The sequence below is a fragment of the Elephantulus edwardii genome, unplaced genomic scaffold, assembly GCF_000299155.1.
Source record: "Elephantulus edwardii isolate Elephantulus edwardi_28Jun2011 unplaced genomic scaffold, EleEdw1.0 scaffold00001, whole genome shotgun sequence".
In the NCBI taxonomy this organism is placed as follows: Eukaryota; Metazoa; Chordata; class Mammalia; order Macroscelidea; family Macroscelididae; genus Elephantulus; species Elephantulus edwardii.
The window spans coordinates 36,701,242-36,719,220 of NW_006399751.1; the positions used below are offsets into that span (position 1 = coordinate 36,701,242).

A 17,979-nucleotide genomic window follows, 5' to 3' on the forward strand; every position below is an offset into this window, starting at 1 on the left:
ATTAATATGCATACTGTATCAAAACAGATTCATATTTGACTTTCCAGCAGGTTATCAAATGCTGTCAATCACACAGGAGGAGATCATTCTTCTATCTCCTGTGGAGAAATTGATGAATTCAAACCATCTACCTTTGAGTTGGCACCATAGCTGGGCCACCAGAGCTAAACACCTAGAGGACAGAAACTTTGCCCTTAAACAGAGAGAAGCTTTCTAAATGTCAATAAATTGTTGAATGTTTTCTCAGTTTCCTGTAACTTATTTTTTGTCTTTTGGAGATATTTAATCATCACTTTTTTGTAATTCTTCTTTTGATATAGTACTGAAGCCATAGTTATGTGTACAATCATGCTATATATCCATGAACAGAACATTTATTGCTTTGACTGTAGAATTACGCCACAGATCCAAAACAAGGATTGTATCTAACTTCTTCATAGTTCTTATAAGTTGTTGTTGTTGTTGTTGTTGTTGTTGTTGTGTACCACAGAGAGGGAAACAAACCCTAAAGCTGACCCTCCAGTGGGTTTTCAGAGGCAGTTAATGCATGAAAGGAGATTGCCCATCCTCTCTCAGAGCATCTGGTTGCCTCAAACCATGTACCTTCGAGATTGCAGTGCAGCTTCTTGCCACTAGGCCACCAGGGTGGAAATATCAAAGGGGTCCATGAGGAATATGTAGACATATCAACAATGTTGTACTATTTCCACTCCTAGTGGCAGAGTGCCTGAGTTCACAGTTGCTAATGCAAAAGTTGACAGTTCAAACCTATCCTGCTGCTATGTGGAAAGAAAACCTGGCAATCTGCTTCTGTAAAGATTATAGCTGAGGAAAGCCTTTGAGTCAGTTGTACTCTGTCACGCAGAGTACCTACAAGTTAGAACTTCTCAATGGTACACAACAACAACAGCATCTATTAGCAGGTTGTTGTATCAGATCTTTTGGCCTCAGAGCAAAGTCCAGAAAAAAGTAGATACAGAACGACAGGATTTTGACTGAAGTGAGAAGATGGAATGGTTGTAGAAGGTCATACTCTGGTAGGACTTTCAGAAAGCTTGCTGATAGCCTTTCTGAGATTCATAACAGTCAAACATTTGAAAAGTCACACGAGTGAGGTGCTAGTGACGGGCACTGATGACAAAGCCCACCTTCATGACAGTTTTGCCCAAACCTAGTTGTCCACTTGTATAATGTTTGGGTTTTAAAGACAGAGACACTCCATGTCATGTGGAAGGTTGTGACATTGATCTACCACTTAATGACATGCCAAAAGCATCGTCAGAGTGCTTGGTTGTGAATGTCTCTGGTGCCTATGATTGAATGTGGTTTTTCCCCCTGCATGATCATCCATTGTGGTGTTTGTAAGTGGCAAAAAAAATGAGCCTGATTTGTTCTCCTTTGTAGAGCCAGGCCGAGGCCCACTACAAAGGAAGTAAACATGCCAAGAAGGTCAAAGCACTAGAGGCAACGAAAACTAAACCCAAAATGGTTTCTTCCAAGGACAGCGCAAAGGCTAATCCCAGCTGCTCCATCACTCCAATCACAGGCAACAGCTCTGACAAATCAGGTCAATGACACTTTTTGTTCTTTACATTCTCTGTGCTCTCTCTCCCCCTGCCCTGGCCCCATACCCTCCTACAGTTGTTGCATGCTACTCTCCATGATCTGTTTTTTGCAGGATTAATATGTTTCCTTCACAGGAAGTGCTTTCTGTTTGCATGGAATCTAAGCATTTGATATGTTATCATTCTGTGTTGTTAAATATATACATTTTAACTGTATATATGTGTGTATGTAAATATATATTTATATATATAAGTATATATGCATGTAGATGTAGAAGCTACAATGAGGAAACAGATATAAAGTACTGAATGATTATTCCTTTTATGTTTGTTTTTTGTTAGAGTCTTTTTTTTAAATTAAACATGCTTACTAATAGACATTTTTATATTCTCTTTTCTTGATAAGACACTTAAAGGGTAAATGGGCAGAAAGTTAGAGTATTCTGAGAGAACAGCATTACTAGATAAATGCGGGATTTGTTAAACAAGAAAGAAGACCTTTGTGCAGCTCTCTTATAATAACAAAGGAACTCAAAGATTTGAGAGAATTGTTTACAGAGTTATTAATTGACTTACAGCACACCTTTAGGAAATTGAAAATGAGCTACTGGTAGAAGAGGCTCTTAAAGAGAATCTGTATTTCATAGTTGCAGTGAGTTGGCACTACTTCTGAGTAGATTCAAACAATGATTCAATGGCAAGGGAAAGATTTCATTTTTCTAGCATGGATACCATGAAATTGGATGTTTAATAGGCTTTCACACTCTCATATCTATCCCTCAAGCTAATGATGGATGTCTCCTCTTTTTTAGTGGCTAATTGAAGAACAGTGTCTGGTAAAGGAGATTAAGAGAACGCATTCTTTTTACTTACATTTGAGTCTTTATGGGACAGCTCTGTTGTTGAGGAAAAAAATCTCTCTCTCTCTCCCCCCCCCCACTCCCTTCTCTCCCACTCCCTTTCCCTCTCTCTCCCCTCTCCTCTCTCTCTCTCCTCTCTCCTCCCTCTGTCTCTTCTCTCTCTGTGTCTTGCTCACTCTCACTCTTCTTTCTTTTTCCTTTCTCTCTCCTTTTCTCCCTCTCCTCTGTCTCCTCATCTTCCTTTCTCCCTATCTCCACCTCTTCCTCTCTCCTACTATCTCTCCCCTAGTCCTGTTCTGCTCTCTGTAAATCTGAGAAACAAGCTTAAGAATGCTTTCTTGTAGCTACAAAGGACCTTTGGAGAAAAGTAAATCTCTAACAATCAGAGGAAAGTTCAGCATATCCTGTTCCTGCAAAGACACTATGCATGATGTGACCATTATTGATTTAGTCTCATCCATTATGGTTCTGAAAAACTTAGAAGGGGAGAGCTAAGCAGAATTTGATAATGAAGATTTTTTTTTGCTTTTATTCTTAATGTGACAGACTCACTAAATCATGTTGTATTGGATTGTTGGCATAGGATTTTTGCTCTTCCAAAGAACAGATGTTTTTAAATCTATATTATCTAATTAATCTTTAGTGCAACAAATATTAGGATCAAATATTATCTCCGTTTTATGAGAGAGGCCATCAAGGCCTGCACACACTTTGTGGCAGTTATCTGCCGAAGGTTACTCAGCATTTGGGAGAGTAGAATCGATCTTCTCATCATTTCCTACGTGGTTTCATTTTCTACAGGATATTACTGCTTCTATGAAACAGTACTATGTCAAAGGTTTTTATCACCTGAATTATGATCTAAAAATACTTACAAGTAAACTGATAAAATAATGAAGACTCTTGCTACTCCATTCTTTCAGCCTATTCTGTGACCTGAGCTAATAGCACAGTTAGTGGGTTCTGTAAATTTTCCAACTTTGCTCCAGCATTAACTTAACGCAATACTACATTTAAAATATCATATTAATGTTTGTAAACTGAGTTTTTTTGGGAGAACATGGTAAAATAATGAGTAGACAAGAAGTAAAGAAAACAGAAGGATCAATAAGAAAATTAATAAATTTCTAGATAATAATTGAAGTGATGAGGAATGATGTGAGGAATAGACAAAAAGTAGAAAAGTCAAAGATCACAGCTAAAACTAAAGAAAGAAGGAGGTTCTGAGTTACACAATCCAAGTATGGAGCCTGGGTCACAATCACTGTACACCTGTATCCACTAGACATCCAGTGAGGATTTCTAATGATGAAAAGCTTTCCTTCTGACATTAGAGTGCTAACTGTTGCTTATAAGATAGAGAAGCTTCCTAAACAGTTGTACCTGCCTAAAAAAACAGTAAGAACACCCAGGATCAAGTATTGGTGGTGGTGATGGTGGTGTTGTTAAGTGTGGTCAAGTCAAGCACAACTCATAGTGATCCTATGACCAACACATCTGAACCCTGTTCTATTCTGTGTAATCTTCACACTTCCTGATACTTTAGAGCCTATTGCAGCAGTCAATATATAAGGTCCACCTAATTTAAGGTCTTCCTCTCCTTCGTCAACACCTCTGCCTTCCCAAGCATGATGTCCTTGTCCAGGGAATAACTTCTCCAGCAACATGCCCAAAGTATATGAGATGACACTTTATCATCTTTGCCTCCAAAGAGCACTCTGGCTGCACCTTGTCCAAGACATATTTGTTTGTTCTTTTGACTGTCCAGGGAATGTTCAATACTCATCTCCAAAACTACAGCTCAAAGGCATCAAGTCTTCTTCTGCCATTCGTATTAATTGTCCAGCTCTCAGATGCATAACAAGTAATTGAAAATACCATGGCCTGGGTCAGATGCACCTTAGTCCTCAAAACTGACATTGTTCCTCAATAATTTGGAGAAGTCCCTGACTGCATACATTTCCAGATACCAAGGGTGTTGATTATGGATCCAAGTAAGATGAAGTTGTTGACAGTTTTAATCTTCTCCATCTATCATGATGTTAAAAAATATTGTTTTCTTGATGGTGAGCAATCCATATTGAAGCTTGTATTAATTGATCTTCTACAAATGGTTCAAGTCCTCCTCACCTTGAGCAAGCAAAGTTGTGTCATCTGCATTTACATGTTATTGATGAGTCTTCCTCTGATCTTGATGCTACATTCTTCTTCATAGTCCAGCTTCTCAAATAATTTTCTCATGATACAGATTGAATAGATATGTAGAGAGACTACAACCCTGACATACTCCCTTCTTAATTCTAAACCATGTAGTGTTTCCTTGTTCTATTTGCACAACAACCTCTTAGTCTAGGTATAGGTTTTACAAGAGCACAATTAAGTGTTCTGGGATTCCCATTCTTTTCATGTTAGCCAGAATTTTTATGATCCACACAGTCAATTGCTTTTGCAAAGTCAATAAAGCACAAATAGACATTCTTCTGAAATGTTTTAGTTTCAGTCAGAATTCATCTAACATCAGCAATGAAATCCTTGGTGTCATAGCCTTTTCTAAATCCTGCTTGAACTTCTGGCAGTTACCTATCTAAGTATCTAAGTACTGTTATGTTTTTGAATGATCTTCCAGAGTATTTTGCTTACATGTCATTTTAATGATATCAAATGCAAGCATCAAATATAGCAGTGGAATAAAGAAGAAGAGAACTAAAATTGGAACAAATCCTAGGGAGAAGTGAGGGGAGAGAGCAAAACAAGTTTCCACAACGGTGTTTCTTCTTCAGTTGCTGTCAATTCCATCTCATGGTGGCTCCATGTGTGTCAGTAGGACTAAACAGCATGGGGTTTTCCAGGTCTTTCTGCCAGGATACTTTTTGGGTAGATCTAAGATGCTAAACTTTAGATTAGTAAATGAGGGAATTACTGGACCACCAAGGGATTCCCTTAGGAATGAGGTGGTCATGATCATTAGCCTTCATCCACTGTTTCCTTTCCGATTACCCTATCCAACACCAAAGTAGCTGTGGTCTAAGAATATTGACCTAACTCACCATGTCACTGACCATATTTCTACGAGAAGTAATAAATCATAAATATTCTTAAATTGCCTAATTTGCCATGTTTCCTTATTTAAAATACACAAATTCTTTGGTAACTAGTTTTAAACTTAGTAGCTAATAATTTAAATTACTTGTTTGTAATGTCCATAATTCATATTAATATAAATACTAATGAAGCATTTTACTTGTTTTTATTAGGTTCACATAAGCAATATTAATGTTGGTTATAATGACGTTTAAAAATTGGGTTGTATTTACTACAGAGTAGATTGTATTTACTACATATATTGATTCTTTTGACATCTTCAAATTAATCCCAACATCTAAACAAGAATTCTCACATAATTTAAAGAATGTTCAAGCTGGAAAATTAGAAACTTGGCTTATATAGAAAACATAGCCTAAATAATGTACAGACATGTATTAGTAGTATCATAGGCTCTATTCCAGATCACTTTATACAATAAAGTGAATAATAAATCAAGTCACTTGAGTTTTTTTTATGTTTACACTATATAGTCTATTAAGTATGCAGTGACATTATTTTTTAAAAGAATTTAAATGCTACTAATAGACTTGCTTGATATAGGTTTGACACAATCTTCAATTCTCAGTATCCATGGAGCAAAGTGCAATACATTGGGCTAAGCCTTTAATACATAACCTCGTGTTAACTACTTGTTTCTTGAGAGTCTATATTTAACTGAAATTTTAATTTTCAGGTAAAATAAAACCTTGTTTTAGAATAAGAGCAGATATAAAACCAAGTCCTACATGAATGGTCTAGATAGATGTCAAGGGGAAAAGAATGGGAAGAAGAATAGAAACTATGAAACTTAATTGACTGAAATGTTTTGTTTCAGTCAATATTTCCCCCAAGAAAAAAGTAAAAAATTCTAATAACTGTCACAGTGAAAATTCATGGTTGATTGATAATTCTTATGAAAATCGCTGGCATTGGTCTTTTCTTCTGAATGAAGAGCTTCAGTCAAGTTGATTTAAGCAATGTGTTTTTTAGATACTTCAATGAAACATTAAAATATTCATTACTTGATGTCTTTGCTGTCAGATTTCAAATATATAGGCATAACCTCCTTAGGATTAACTCATTCAATTTTCACTTTCATATTTTAGCATAAATAGTTTAGCAACAGAGAGTTGTTTGATGAAGGGAAGTTTTGAGGGGGACGAAATAACTGTTAAGGAATTCCTCCTAAAACAGCATCCTGGGATTCACTGAACATGGATGGTCAAGGTGAAGCATGATTTCAGAGTGTCTAACAAGGAGCATGGGACCTACAGGGGGCGTCTTTCTGCTCCTGGAGAGCCCAGCTAGTCCAAGAAGTGCTCTAACAACCTCCCAAGAGCTAAAGAAGCCTTTGTTTACTAAGTTGATACTTCAGACAACCATCTCTCTATTATATTACATTGATGTAATATTGCTCCTACTGTGCCCAAACCTGTATGATAGAGAAATTTCTTGTAATAGATTATATTACATATTAAACTCCCAGGTAACCATGTCAAGTTTTTTGTTTGTTTCTTTTCCTCTTGGGCCAGTAAACAAAACAGTGTAAACCACAATAGTAAAATGTCCCATTTGTTGTAAAAAGCTCCGATACCATGAGTGAAAAAATAAATGCACTTTACTAGGGTATTTAAATAAGAATGGCTGCCCTGTTCACTTTTAAGAAGTTTGGGGTGAAATTAAATATAAAATCCCAAGGAATGTGTTCATCATCTCCTAGAGGTTGTCCAAGCTCTGTGATGATTCATCAGTGAGAGATGGAAACATAGTGAGAGGGAGGAGAAATGTGCTTCAGGAGAATTGGGGTCAAAACACAGCAAGCACTAGGCAGCTTCAGTAAGATGGCTAGAACATATCGGCCAGACACTTTACTGAATTTCTCCCTGGGGTTCAAGTGTCATAATGCCATAAAACAGCATACTTCCCTGAGATAATATAGCCCATACATCAAATTGAAGGCTATTTTGTGATAGCATTTAGCGACTCATAACATGCAGTGCTTAAAGCACACAGCTCCTAACCAAAATATTGCTGGTTTGAACCTACCACCCACATTTTTGCAGAATGATGTGGCAGTCTGCTTCAGTAAAGATTTGTACCCTTTGGAACACTAGGGAACATTTCTTCTCGGTCCTATAGGGCCATTCTGAGTCAGAGAAAACTGAAATGCAATAAGTAACAGGTTAAAAAAATTACAGACCCTTCAAAAGACCTTACCATAGCTTTAAAATAATAAAACAGTTTGATCACTAACCAAATGGTCCATATTTCTAGGCTTGAACACTGGATTGTTTTGTTTAAAAAAATTAGATATCAAAAGAGGGAAATATGTTTATCATTCAATATATAGAAGGTTATTTACAACTAAATGGTTCTTAATCAGTTTCTGTGTAAACAGATGAAAAGCAGATGGGCTGATTAAAATGTTATAGATACATTTATAAATGCAATTAAGAGAAAAGATTTAAAATAGCATTTTATGCTTAAAATATAATTGCTCAATTTAGTTCATTGCTGTTGAGTCAGGACTGACTCATAGCAGACCCTCCAGCAGGTTTTTAGGGGCTGTAAATTGCACACATGGAGATTACCCATCTTCCTCGTTCAAAGTAGCTCATATTTTCCAATCCCCTGCCTTTGGTTTGCAAGGCAACTCTTCAGCTATGAGGCCCCCACAGCTCTTTTAAAATATAACAACAGGATCCTATCACAAAATGGAAGAGTCACATGTATGTTTTTATGACCCTTACAACAACCTAGGCTGCTGCTGTTGTTGTTGTGGTGGTGGTGTACTATAGAGTCGGAACCAATCCATAGTTGACCCTCCATCAGGTTTTCAGAGGCAGTTAGTAGCACAGGAGTATTCCCCATCTTTCTCCTGTGGTGGCCTCAAACCATGTGCCTTCAGGATTGCAGCACACCTTCTTATCACTAGGTCACCAGAGCTCCCTATCAGATAGGTAGGGCAGATATTAATATCTATCTTCCATTCATCTGTGCAACAAAGGTGTCTATTCACTGAACATTCCAGTGGTATAACAGGCTCTAAGGTTGGGCTGCTAACCGAAAGGTCAACACTTTACCACCAGCCATCCTGATCGAGTAAATGGAGGCTGTCTCTACTTGTACAGATTGACAGCTCTGAAACCCAGCGGAAGGTCACCATGAGTCAGACACAGCTCTACAGCAGCAGGCTTTTTGGTGGGTGGGATACAACACTGGAAAGCCTGCTTTCTAAAGATCTTCCACCCTAATGATGGAGTTGGGGTGTATTGCACGGTGTCATATATTAGTGACACAAAGAGAGATGATAATAATACATAGCTGCCCCCAAACAATGTAGTAATTGGTAGAACCTAGTTTCTAGAATAGTAGCATAAAGTAGATAAAGCACACTCTGCTTCTGTAAAGATTTACATCTTTGGATCCTTATGGGATAGTTTTAGTGTACATAGTTGCATGAATGAAATTCCTCTGGAATCACAATAGAACCTCCTTCCTTGAGGCTTCTAGCTCTGTGTTCTCCCCAGTATCCCCATTACTTCTGTGACATGTTGTTGTTGTTGTTGTTCTTGTTATATGCCATTGAGTCCTTTGCAACTCATAGCGACCCTATGTACAACAGCCCTAAACCCTGCTCAATTCTGTGCCAATCTCACTGTCTCCAATACACCCATCCTGATTACCCCAGTCACTGAATCAATCCATCTCATAGAGGGTCTTCCCCTCTTGCGCCGTCCCTCCACCCTCCCAAGCATGATGTTCCTTTCCAAGGACCTGTCTCTCCTGACAACATGTCCATAATATGTCAGATGAAGCCCCAGAATCCTTGCCTCTGAGGAGCAGCCTGGATTAACCTTCTCCAGGATGAATCTGTTTGTTTTCTTGGCAGTCCATGGTACATTCAATACTCTTCTCCAGCACCACAGCTCAAAGGCATCAATTCTCCTTCTGTCCTTCCTAGTCATTGTCCAACTCTGTGATGCATAACAAGTAATTGCAAAGACCATAGCCTGTATCAGATGCACCTTAGTCTCCAGAGTGACACCATTGCTCTTAAGTACTTTGGAGAGGTCCCTAACAGCAGACTTTCCCATCGCAATATTTTTTTATTTCCTGGCTATTGGTGCCGAGAATATTGACCATAGAGCCAAGCAGACTAAAGTTGTTAATCTCAATCTCTTCACCATCCATCCTGATGATACCAATTGGTCCAGGGATGAGAATCTTTGTCTTCTGGACATTGAGCCTCAATCCATTCTGAAGGCTGCCGTCCTTGACCCTCTGTAGCAAGCATTTCAGGTCCTCCTCAGTTTCAGCAAGCAGGGTTGTGTCATCTGCATAACACAGATTGTTAATAGATCTTCCACCAATCCTGACACCACACTTCTCCTCACAGAGCCCAGCCTCTCAGATAATCTGCTCTGCATACAGGTTGAAAAGTTATGGAGATAGGACACATCCCTGGCATACACCCTTCCCAATTTTGAACCATGCAGTGTTTCCTTGTTCTGTTCTGACAGCTGCCTCTTGGTCCAAGTATAGTTTCCACATCAGCATGATTAAGTGTTCTGGGATTCCCATTCTTCTCAGAGTCATCCACAGTTTGTTATGTTCCACACAGTCAAACGCCTTTGCATAATCAATTAAACACAGATAGACATTCCTCTGGTACTTCCTGCATTTACCTAAGACCCATATAACATTAGCTACAGTATCCCCAATACCACGACCCCTTCTAAACCCAGCCTGGACTTCTGGCAGTTCTCTACTGATATGCTGTTCCAGTCATTTTTTGTTAATCTTCAGTAGAATCTTGCTTGCATGTGAAATCAGTGATACTGATTCTGTTGGGTCACCCTTCTTTGGAATGGGAATAAATATAGATCTCTTCCAGTCAATTGGCTAAGTGGTTGTTCTCCAAATTTCTTGGCACAACTTGGTGAGCACATCCAGGGCAGCATCTGTTAGCTGAAGTACGTCAATTGGTATACCATTTATTCCTGGGGCCTTATTTTTTGCTATTTCCTTCAAAGCAGCTTGAACTTCTTTCTTCATCACCATAGGCTCTTGCTCATGTTGTTTCATGAAATTCTTCTGTATCTGCCAATTCCTTTCGATACAGTGACTCAGTATATTCTTTCCATCTTCTTTTCATTTTTTTTATTAAATTTTATTAGTTTTAATGAACATTTACAGAGATTTTAGGTTTTTATTCATTCATTGTTGCACTGTTTTCTCCACCCTCATCCCCAGTTCGATCTTCATTCCATCTTCTTTTAATACTTCCTGGATCATTTATTATTCTGCATAAAGCATCCTTGATTATAGCAACTCAAGAATAGACAATAATCTGTGACATAGAGAAGTAAATGCCAGCATCCCAAAGGGCAAATACAGAAGCTACTGTACCACATGTTAAGAATTGGTGAGTAGGACCACAAAGTACTTCTAAATTGCTTGCTGACTGTTAATGTTTTGCGGTAGGTGCAATGGTAGTAATATAAAGAGCTGTTGGTTCAAGCCTTTTGTGGTGGATCGTCCTCAGTTTCTATGTAATGTGTTGTCTATAACATTTATGCTGCAGTAGAAGAAAGCTTTAACAGTAACAGAGCTTTCAAGGGCAAGTTTGAATCAAAACTCTTCTTTCAAGTGAATAGAAAATGACAAATGTTCTCTAAGTTTCAGCTTGACAAATGTGCCCTCTGCGTGACTGGAGCTACATAGTCTTCAGAAAATAGAGGTTACTGTCAGGCAAGGGCAGGATCAATATGGCAAGAGGCTTAAACTGCCTCGTAAAGGGGGTGTTTTAACACTGTTTACATTTTCAGTAGATTTTTTTAATCAGTCCATCTTAAAGTTATAATTTTGTAAACTTGGAGGCATCGTTTTTATTCTATACCCATCACCAAGATAGACTGTGATATGATACTCTCAGAAAAGTATAGGAAGGTGAGAGATAGGGCAGGGCACCCCAGCAGCTCAGTTTAGTTCCCCACAGGCTGTGATTTTGCTTGGGGGCAATTTTTCAGGTGTAAACCCAGATCACATGTCAACAAATAGATCTGGGTGATTCACCTAGAAAGGCTTCAGTTCAGATTGTTATGATTGCCTTTTGTGAGTGTATTTTCAATTTTGTTGAAGAGCTTTTTTCTGCCCAGAATACAGAGACCCTTACCTCATTGTTTTATGAGTTCCTGTATGTGTTTCCCAGTTTTATGTGTTGTTCCTCATGGGACCAAGTTTTCCGCACCACTCCTCATTTCCACTGTGCCACAGAATTCCACTGATTAGCAGACCAGGTATTCTTAACTGTCTCTCCCTGGCCCCCAACTTTTGCCTCTAGCAACAGAACCTTGTGCTATTGAGTTGAAGAAATTACAGTTTTCTGCTCTGGCAGAGGTGGTCATTTATAGACAAGAACTGTCATAAATTTGGCATACATTTATCCAAATCCAGGAGGTTAAGGTTAAGTATTCTCTCATAAAAGAATACATTAACCATATTCATGGCACATACCTAAGTCTAAAGTTCTGAGGTACAATCATGTGGAACACAGATGAGTCCCATCTATCTAAAGAGAACAGACCATTATACTAAGACTCCTATTTTCATGAAATGTGCATATCATAGAGACTTTCAACATTGATGTAAAGGTAGAACTGCTTTCACCTTTGCCTATGAACCTTACATTTGGCAGCCACATCCTACCAGGCAAGGCTGAAGATTCTTAGTCAGTTGGTTGCTTGTCATCCTCTGGAACCTTTTGAGGATTTTACATTACTTTGAAATAATACTGAACATTTACTGATGAAACAGCGGTTAATCATTTAGCTGCTAACTGAAAGGTTAGTGGTTCAAATCTACCAGTAGTCATGTGAGAGAAAGATAAAGCACTCTGCTTCTGTAAAGATATACATCTATGGAAACTTTATGGGGCAGTCTTACTATGACCTGTTGGTGGCTTTAGTCAGGATCTGGGCTGCCCACCCAGAGGCACAGAGTTCATATCCTCCAGTTGCTCTGCAGGAGGAAGGAAGGAAATGGGCAGTCCTCTCCTGTGCGATTTACTGCTTCTGAAACCTCACTGGATGCTGTGGGTCGGTTCTGACTGGACGGTACCCAACAGCACAGACATAGGATAGGGAGTTCTGGTGGCCTGTTGCGTAAGAAGTTGCACTGCCTATCCGCTTGACCATGCACAACATAGGTTTCCTATTAGGAATCAACTCAATGGCAATACGTCATTTAAGTTTCTCTACTTCTGGAAGCTAGTTCCCGTTGTTTCTGTAAGAAAAGTGAAGTAACTGTTAGAATGGACTTCTGATTTACTGAGAAGCTACTGTGGTTTATTAGTGATACATTACAAACCACCCCCCCCAAATTAAAACTTTGGATTTCTTTGTTAAAGTTTACATGATTCTCATTTTAGGCTGTATTTTTTTCTAACTGGTATTCATCCCTTTTTATTATATTTATTTACAGCATTTCTACCCTGAAAAGATAGTAGCCTATAAAAGTGCTTTTATGTGCATTGAATAAATTTGTCAATGTATAAACATAAATGCCCTTGAGATTCCTACAAAGGTTATTTCTTACCATTTTATGGCATTTCGACTTATTTGCTTGAGGAAGAATTCTCTTATAATAATTTCTTTTTCTGGCACGAGTGGGTGATCAAATAGCACTACTGAATAAACATTTGTTGGTTCTATATGCAGGGCACCGTGCTAGGCACTTAGTGAGATCCTGCATCCAATGTGTGGGTGTTTGTGACTTTTATTATTTTGTGCCACTAAGTCAATTACAACTCATAGTGATCCTAAACGGCAGAGTAAAACTACCACAGAGGGTTTCTTAGACTGAAATCTTTACAGAAATCTTTAAGATTGCTAGATCTTTAGCCTCCAGAGCTGCTGTTGACCTTGAACCACCAACCTTTGGGTTAATAGCCAACCTCTTAACTTTGCACCATCAGAATTCCTCTTTATGATCTTGTACCACACAATTAAAGCTAGCCTTCTATTATAAAGTTAAGCTTAATTTTTTTTTTCATAGAAAAATCTTCTTCTTTCCTGATTTTTCCCTGGGATTCTGCATGAGACTGACGCATCCTGGGTGTTGTGTTGTACAGTGGTAAGCTGTTGCCCTCATCTCTCTAGAACAGCCCCAATCTAATAAATCTTTCTTCAGTGATTGAAATTGAAGACTTGAGGTGTGTGACCCGTGCTACTAAAATGAAACTAAACATTTCCTTTTACTTGACTTAATTTTAAGTACACATACATAGTTACTGACAGTCCTATTGGACATCACACCTGTAGATCAGGGTATACTTTTCTCTTTTGATTCACTGAGGTGCTAGAGAAAGCCCTAAATCCTCTGAGCTTGTGCTTTCATACCTGTAAAATGGGACCAGTGCCTTCCTTATATCACAGGAGTGTTGTGTGAATCAAATTATGTAATTACGGAAGAACTTTGCATAGTGTGAAGCATAGTAGGAATGTCACTTATTGTTGATCTTACAGACTTCAAAGTTTTTACTTCCTCCTGTGGGGAGGAACAAAACTCTTTAACTGTTTCCTTTTCCATCTGTCAATGGGAGATGACTTATGTCCATTCTGATGATCAGCTATAATTTCCTTTTTTTGCTAAACCACATTTACTGTATTCTAGGAAGCTAGATCAAGAATGTTAGACTTAAATACAAAACAATGTCTTAATAGCAATACTAGTAATAACTTGAGGGGTCTGTGACATAGTCCACAAAGCACTGTGCCACTAACCCAAAGGTCGTGCTTCTTGGACAGTTCTAATTCATGAGAGTCTCTGTGGGAGAAAAATGGATGGTTTCTACTCGTGCATTTTACAGCCTCAGAACCCATATGGAAGACCAGTTATGAGTTGGCTATGGCTGTACAGCAACTAAAATGAATAATAATTAACATGTAGCTGATTGTTATATATTCTGCATTGGGTCAGAAAGTTTTTGTGTGTACTGTGTTCAACATTTAACATATTCTGTCTTCTTTCATGATTCTGAAAGACTTCATGGACAAAAAACATGATGTTATGTGCTGTTGAGTCAGAACCAACTCATAGCTGACTCTAGTAGGTTTTCAGAGGCTATAAGTTGTTCAGGCTGTAAATTACCAATCTTTCTCCCATAGAGCAGCTGGTGGATTTGATCTTCTGGAAGAAGATAGTGACAACAGAGGCATTCAGTTAGAAATGAGACGATAGGTGAGAGTCTCACTATGTGGTACCTCAAATCTACCATCATGATAGATGCCTTGAGTTTAGGTACATACACTTCGCTTCACATGCTTTTTGAGCTAATATTTCACTGCTTTCATCTCTAGAAGCTTGCCACCCAAAAAAGGTGGTTATTCTCTCTCTCTCCTCTTCCTATCTTTAGTAATCATTTTGCCTTAAAAAATTAGTGTCTTAGAATAAGGATATATTAATCAAGACATGAATCCTGGTGTTGTTTACCCCCTGCACAGTGATAGCATAGTTAAAAGAGCATAAGCTTAAAGTCAGGCCGACTAGCTCCATTGCTTACTGACCAACAACCTGGCCAAGTCACCTCTGTGAAGCTTGTTTTCTCATCTGTATATGCAAATGCTGCCTACTTCTTAGGGTTGTAGACAAGAATAAAGAGTGAGCTATTCGATTCAGGATGTCTGGCTGAGTTCGTGTCACATCATAGACATCCAATAAATGGTACTCCCCCTTTCCCCCCCAAAAGTAACTGTTTGTCCAATGAAAAGTTAAAGCCTTCCCCTTATTTTTGGCTCCATGATCACTTCATACCATGCTGACACACAACAGTGACCTGCACTTACACTCCTCTTTATGTGCGTGTTTTATTGCTTCTTAGTAATTATTTCTACTTGGGTTTTCATTCCAGGACATTAAGTCTTGATGAGCCTAACTCTCCCAGTGAAACATTTAAAGAAGGGGAAGGACATTCTTGGTCTTCCTCGCATTTTCATGTAGTGGAGGAAATGTCTTTCGACTTATCCCCCCACTGGTTAATGTGCCTCACCTGTTATGCCCCCTGCAGCCTCTGCTACCCCATCCTGCATACTGTAGTCACATCATTAGCAGATACTAAATTATTATCACCAAGTGGACTTTAACTTGGGATGCTCCAGGGTCCTCCCTAGAAAGAGCAGGGCAAGAAAGAGACAGTGTCTTTTCCTTGATTCGGGGAATGGATTTGCACTTCATAAGTCTTCAGTCTATTCTATGTATAGAGACAGTTTTGAAAAAGGAACAACCTAATGCATCCCCATCGGGTAATGGAGAAAAATGGGTGTTCCGTGTGCAGAAGCAGCCCTGCCAGGATCCAGGTTATTTCCTTAGATCAAAGGTATGGGGCAGGAGGCCTGATCAAAATGGGAAACGCCAGTCCCTGCTGGCATTTATGTCAGTAAATCTAAGAAACTTGTCAGATGACATATTTCATTCCCAGTTTCTTGCTAAAAAATACTCTTAGAGTGTGATTTTTAGGTGTTTCTTATATGTTTTTAATACTTAGCCCCAAGAAAATACATGCGTCTCTTTCTTTCACATATGAATGACATAAATCCTAGAATTTCTTACCATGATGGAGATTGTTTTATGTCTTGCTTTCAAATATCTGTGTTTTATGATGACTTTTGATCACTTGATTAATAAAATGGCCATTTCCAAATTAAAATAACTTGTCTTCTTAGAGCTGTATCTTCATCTTTAGTTCTACATTAACAAAGTCCTTTTAGCAGTGATAGAAGTTAATTTGTACAAAGCCTTTTGAGTTTGGAAAAAAGCTATTTACTTTATTCTTTCCATCTAAAATTTTGTACAATTCTTTTAATAATCCCTAGGACATATGATTAATACCCAATAAAAATTTCTTACATTCTTGGAAAAATCATTAGCAGATGTATCTGTATTTCTTGTGGTGTTTTAAATTGAGAGAACTCATTTGGAAAGTAACTTCATAAAAATAAATCAAGAACCATAAAAATGTTCATTTCATTAGCCTTGTTAATTCCTCTTCCTGGATTTTAAACCATGAAAATAATTCTAAATGCAAAGGAAGATATAAAGTAATTCATTCTTCTTCCTTGAAACCATGGAAATAATCCTAAGTACAAAGAAAGAAAATTACAATGTTATGCATGATAATGCTGATTGTAGGAGTATTTGTACTAAGGAAAAGCTGAAACAAGATCATCAGATCTAGGATGTTTTTTAAATAAACTTCTTGTACCCGATAGAATAATGAACCCTGGTGATACAGTACCCTGTATATTGAGCTGCTAGCCAAAAGGTTCAAAGTTCTAGTCCACTAACTGCTTCACAAGAGAAAGAGGAGCATTCTCCTCCCAAGAAGATTTACTTCAGAATCTCATTAGAGGGTTGCTGTGAGTCAGCGTCAACCTGGAAGCAAGGAATTTGCTTTGGAGTGTTTTTACCCAAGAACTTATGCAGCTCTAAAGTAAATTAACAAAATGCTCATAACATGTTAAATTGTAAAAGTTACAGTAATGTAAAATGGAAAGTTAGGTGATTTATTCATTCGTGTACTTGCATATATTCATTGAGTCCCTAGAGAATACCCAGTATTTATACTAGCACTAGGTATATTATAGTAAATCAAACAAACCTGGGCCTTAACTTTATGGAAGCACATGATTGTCTGGAATTATAGATGCTGAAAAAGTGATGACAAGCCTGACAAGTAAAAAGAGACCCTGACTGAGTGTGGTCAGACAAAGATTCCTAGTCGATCAGAAGTTCTTGCTCCATTGAATTGATTCCAACTCATAGCAACCCTCTATCAGCTTAAAGCTGTAAATCTTTTTGTTCTGCTTTGTTGTGTGCGTTGGTTTATTGTTTGGATTTTTTTTTAATTGTGGCTGGAGGGAAAGTTACAAAGCAAATTATTTTCTCATTCAACCACTCACACTAATTTTGTTCTATAATGTTAATTTCTGTATCCACCAAAAAAATGCTACTTTTCCTATTTCTTCTCTGAACTCTGATTTCCAGTAATCCAGCTTTAAGTCTCTGTGTCTTCCTTTTCTTTCATGATAATGCACTGATAATCCTGCTTTTCCTTTCACCTAACTTAATAAGTGACAGCCTAAAGGTAAGAAGCTGCATTGCAATCCCAAAGCCACATGGTTCAAATCCACCAACTGCTCCACAGGATAAGGATCGGCAATCTCTTGTACTATGACTATCTCTGAAAACCTACTGGAGAGTCGGTTGTGAGTTGTTTCCAACTTGACAGCACACAACAATAACTGCATTCTCTTTAGGGAGATCTTGTGTTTAGTGGTAAGGAATTGGATTGCCAACCTGAAGGTTTGTGTCACAGCTCTTATTTCTTCGGGATAGATAATCTGATAGTGAGATTGCTAGATCAAGTGATTTTTCTTTTTCCAGTTTTGCAAGGCCATAAATCTTTTGAG

At 38.1% G+C, this 17,979-nt stretch overlaps 1 protein-coding gene across 3 annotated transcripts in view; it reads left to right on the plus strand.

Moving 5' to 3' along the window:
• The window catches only part of ZNF385B (zinc finger protein 385B), a 458,430-nt gene that overhangs the window by 404,728 nt on the left and 35,723 nt on the right, over positions 1 to 17,979 (plus strand). For all 3 annotated transcript variants that reach the window (XM_006878783.1, XM_006878784.1, XM_006878785.1), the window contains exon 4: positions 1,405 to 1,567. In XM_006878783.1, the coding sequence (XP_006878845.1) occupies positions 1,405 to 1,567 (163 nt within the window). The remainder of the gene's footprint in view (positions 1 to 1,404; positions 1,568 to 17,979) is intronic.